We start from the raw sequence: 4,302 nt of genomic DNA on the forward strand, positions 1-4,302 counted from the left end.
ATTTGACATTTATAATCAAATTGTTTAAAACTTGCGCATTTTAAACGATTTTAATAAATAATTAAAATTTATATTTTCTTCTTCAATATTTTTATTTGATTCCTCTTTTTCGTCATAACTGTATTCTTTTTTCCAAAACTAATTTATTTTTTACTAGCTCGAATTTGCAGCCAAAATTTTACTATGCTGCTAAGTTTTTTTTTCATTGTATTTAATAATATAGACTAACTTTCTTGTAATCCTTAAATCTAAATATTAAAATTTATATTATGTAGTCATGGAAAATTTTTCATTTTCATTTGGAAAACTTAGAAAAGTCAGAGAATTTTAAAATTTGTTTTCTGTAACTTCCTGAAATTAATTGTTTATAATATTGACTACGTTTATTTATCAAATCTATCTTTTATACATTTATATATAAATAAAATATATTTATATTTATAATTGAATATAATTATAATATATTTATAATTGAATATAATTATAATATATTTATAATTGAATACTTTATTTTATTTATAAAATTATGTTTGATATAACAGGCACAGGTATGACGATACCTAACTGGGACTTTATGGGAAGTACAATGGTGACTAACAATTATATCAGGTTAACACCTGATTTACAAAGTAAACAAGGTGCCTTATGGAATTCTGTGGCAAGTATTTCATTTATACTTCCGAAATTTTTAAATATATATGAAAACTTTTTATGAACTTTAACTTTATATAAAAATAACTTTAACTTTATAAAAATTGTATGTATATAATTATATATGTAATTATATATGTATATTGTTTACTAATTAAGATTTTTAAACTTGTTATATTTATAGCCATGCCATATACGAAATTGGGAACTGCAAATTCAATTCAAAGTACATGGAAATGGAAAGGATTTATTTGGAGATGGTTTTGCTATTTGGTATGCCAAGGAAAGAATGAAGCCAGGTCCAGTATTTGGGAGCCGAGATTATTTCCAAGGATTAGCAGTAATACTTGATACCTACAGCAATCATAATGGCCAACATAACGTAGGTTAAACAGTTTTATAAAGTGACAATTTGTACAATCAATTAAGATTATGTAAATCTTTGAATATTTTTAATTAACCAGTTAATTATATTATAATTAAATAAAATTACATTTTTTTATATCTTAAATTTGTTTAAATTAAGGTTTTTTATATATTTATTTTTTTTTACTTTATTCTATATTTTCTTTTGATACATAAATAATAGAATATATCTGCAACAGCATCAGCATCCTTACATCTCAGCAATGGTTAACAATGGATCTCTGCATTATGACCATGATCGTGATGGCACTCATACACAACTTGCAGGATGTGAAGCAAAATTCAGGAACTTGGAACATGATACACACATATCTATAAGATACGAGAGAGACACTCTAACTGGTACATAAAATTAAACATTAAATTTTATTGCACCTTTCATATTATAAATGTATTAGAAAATTGTTAAGCTGTAATATTTTTTTATTCTTATTCATCGTTTGTACTTTGCTCTGTCATGTTAAATGAAGTGTATCCATCCTTTATTTCCTATTTTTTTTTCGTTTCAGCTTTATTAATTTCTTGATTTGCAAATGTGTGCGCGCGCGCGCGCGCGCGCGCGTGTGTGTGTGTGTGTGTGTGTGTGTGTGTGTGTACAGTTATACATGTATGCGTGTTACTGATTAGAATTACATATATATCCTCATGTAATTATATTTCTTATAATGTTTTTTTTCTTATCACAATGAAGTTTCCACGGATCTTGTCAACAAAGCAGCATGGAAGCAATGTTTTCAAGTAAATGAAGTTAAGCTTCCAACAGGATATTATATTGGAATTTCTGCTACTACGGGTGATCTGTCTGACAATCATGACATATTGTCAATTCGTTTATTTGAATTAGACTTAATAGATGATGTAAGCATTAATTTTTTTATATTTTATTAAATATTATATTAATATGTGAAGCATATATCTTGTTAGTCAATAAAAATATAAACTGTTTATACATAAATATGATAGAAAACGCGAATAAGTGGTCAAAGTTAGATGTTTCGAATATAATACAATATATATTCTTAATTTAAATTTAATTATCTCAGATGTGCCTGTGCGTCGAAACGTTCGAACTTTAAACTCAATCGATCTAAGACACTACTATATATAAAAGACATATGAAGTGGCTTTTATTCAATAAACATGCGTAGCTTATTTTCACTTACTCGTACCTTTATCACTTTTTTTACAATTATTTACTGACTAGCGTTCCCTATCATATTTATATATATCATTTACACGGTTGTACTTATTCTTATAAATTATTCAATTATAGTAATTAGCAAATTAACAAGATTTAAAAATATCGTATCAAATTACAGCCTAAAGATCGGGAAGACAGATCACAAATTGTGCCATCAGCAGCGTTTTACGATCCACCAAGAGGTATGCAGTTAAATGAGATTCTATTGTACATGTGTAGAAATTTATTTACTATTTTAATATCAATTTTTGTTTTCTTAGAACGTGTAGAAGATCTGAAGCAACATAGCTGGAGTGGAATAAAACTTTTCCTACTGATGTTATTAGGTGCACTTGTATTAATAGCCTGTGTTGTAATTATAATTATGCTTCATAAGAAACATCAGGAAAATGCCAGAAAGCGATTTTACTAAGTCAGGATTTAGATAGTGTGTGTGTTTTGAGTGTTGCAGCTTATTGATTTATCCTTTATCCAAGATTTCTTATATATAAAATTTAAGTTATAACACATTATGAGACTGTCCATATTTGATTTCTTTGTTTTAAAATTAGTATTTTCTTTTGTGTGTAAGAATAAAAGTCTTTAGGGTAAAGGAGAGACATATGTGTGTATATGTATGTAAGTTTTGTAATAATTCCGATATTTACAGAATGTTGCTTCATTGGGTTAATTGTCAATGTCATTGATTGGGCTCAATGTACATTTATTTGATTTTACAATAGTCAGTAAAAATACGTATTTATTACAATTTCTTTACCAAAGTTATTTCTTCTTGAAATGAAACCACATGGAATTTAACAAAATAAGTTTTTATATATTTGACTTCTAAAAATTTGTAGAATGAGACGAGGTAATGAATGTATTGTGACATATACATTGTTAACTATATTTTAGAAAGGTCTTGGAAAAACTTTTATATTATATTAATTTCAAGCCAAATGTTCATGTACACAAGATGTTTGTGATAATATATACTTTTTCCAGAACCTTTTTGTTTAGGTTGGAACAAATTAATTCTAAAATCTAGTAATTTTAATTATTTAAGAAAATATAACATCACAGATAAAAGAGATATTGTTTAAGGATAAACTATAGAAATTCTGTTTAATTTCTATTAATGCAATTTTCTTGCACATTAAGTAATTATTTTCGTATATAAATTATATAGATACAGAAAAGACTTTATTAACATAGATTTTATATTTGTACATACAGAAAATTAATGTATGCGAAGCTCCCATACTGCATAAAGTTTGTGATAGAGATTATTTGCAGTTATGCATATAACTCTAAACAAACTATTAGCCATATAAATTATGCTGTGTTAGAGTGATGTCTAATATTGCATGAAAGTACATGTAATATGGGGGATTCTAGTGTATTTCAGTATAAAATAATTACATAGTAAAACTCTGTATTGTAATTCTTTTATATAGAAACTAAGAAAAAGGGAACCAAACCGTTTAATAAACAATTGTCTTGTTATCGACATGATGTTATCATTCGAAACAATAATGTATGTTGCCAAATACAAAATAAATATGTCTATAATTCTAAAGAAAAATAGGTTTTTTATTTTTTCACAGGAGAGATACAAGGTATTAAAATTCATTACGCAAATGTGTTGGAATAAGATAGTATTTTACATTTTATTTTTGAATATATATTATTTATGACAAAAATATATATTTGCACATCGGAATGCAAGAGTTCATAATTTTTTAACGCATTTAATTCATTTGTTTGCTTTGAAGAAGCAAATAGAATATTTTTATTATCAACATTAAAATTATTCAAACAGAAAACACCAAGGCACATCTATGTTTTCTCTTTGCTACTGTACTGGTCTTGATTCCTATTGTCGTTGTATGATACAATGACGAAACTGTCCTTAACTCTACAGATAGATATGCATTAATAGTTTCTCGATCTAAACACTTAACATTGATGTATAGAATTTTGTATACACACACACACACACACACACACACACACACACACACACACATTATTTATTTTTTTTA

General features: G+C 26.3%; 1 protein-coding gene across 1 annotated transcript in view; it reads left to right on the top strand.

Annotated features, from left to right (window-relative positions):
- Positions 1 to 2,690, top strand: part of LOC105625575 (vesicular integral-membrane protein VIP36) — a 4,808-nt gene extending 2,118 nt beyond the window's left edge. The window contains exons 2-7 of the mRNA XM_012206901.1: positions 543 to 658; positions 836 to 1,033; positions 1,257 to 1,419; positions 1,769 to 1,935; positions 2,397 to 2,460; positions 2,539 to 2,690. Coding sequence (XP_012062291.1) covers positions 543 to 658; positions 836 to 1,033; positions 1,257 to 1,419; positions 1,769 to 1,935; positions 2,397 to 2,460; positions 2,539 to 2,690 — 860 coding nt within the window. The remainder of the gene's footprint in view (positions 1 to 542; positions 659 to 835; positions 1,034 to 1,256; positions 1,420 to 1,768; positions 1,936 to 2,396; positions 2,461 to 2,538) is intronic.
- The last annotated feature ends 1,612 nt before the right edge of the window (positions 2,691 to 4,302 follow it).

The sequence above is a fragment of the Atta cephalotes genome (assembly GCF_000143395.1).
Source record: "Atta cephalotes unplaced genomic scaffold scaffold00001, whole genome shotgun sequence".
In the NCBI taxonomy this organism is placed as follows: Eukaryota; Metazoa; Arthropoda; class Insecta; order Hymenoptera; family Formicidae; genus Atta; species Atta cephalotes.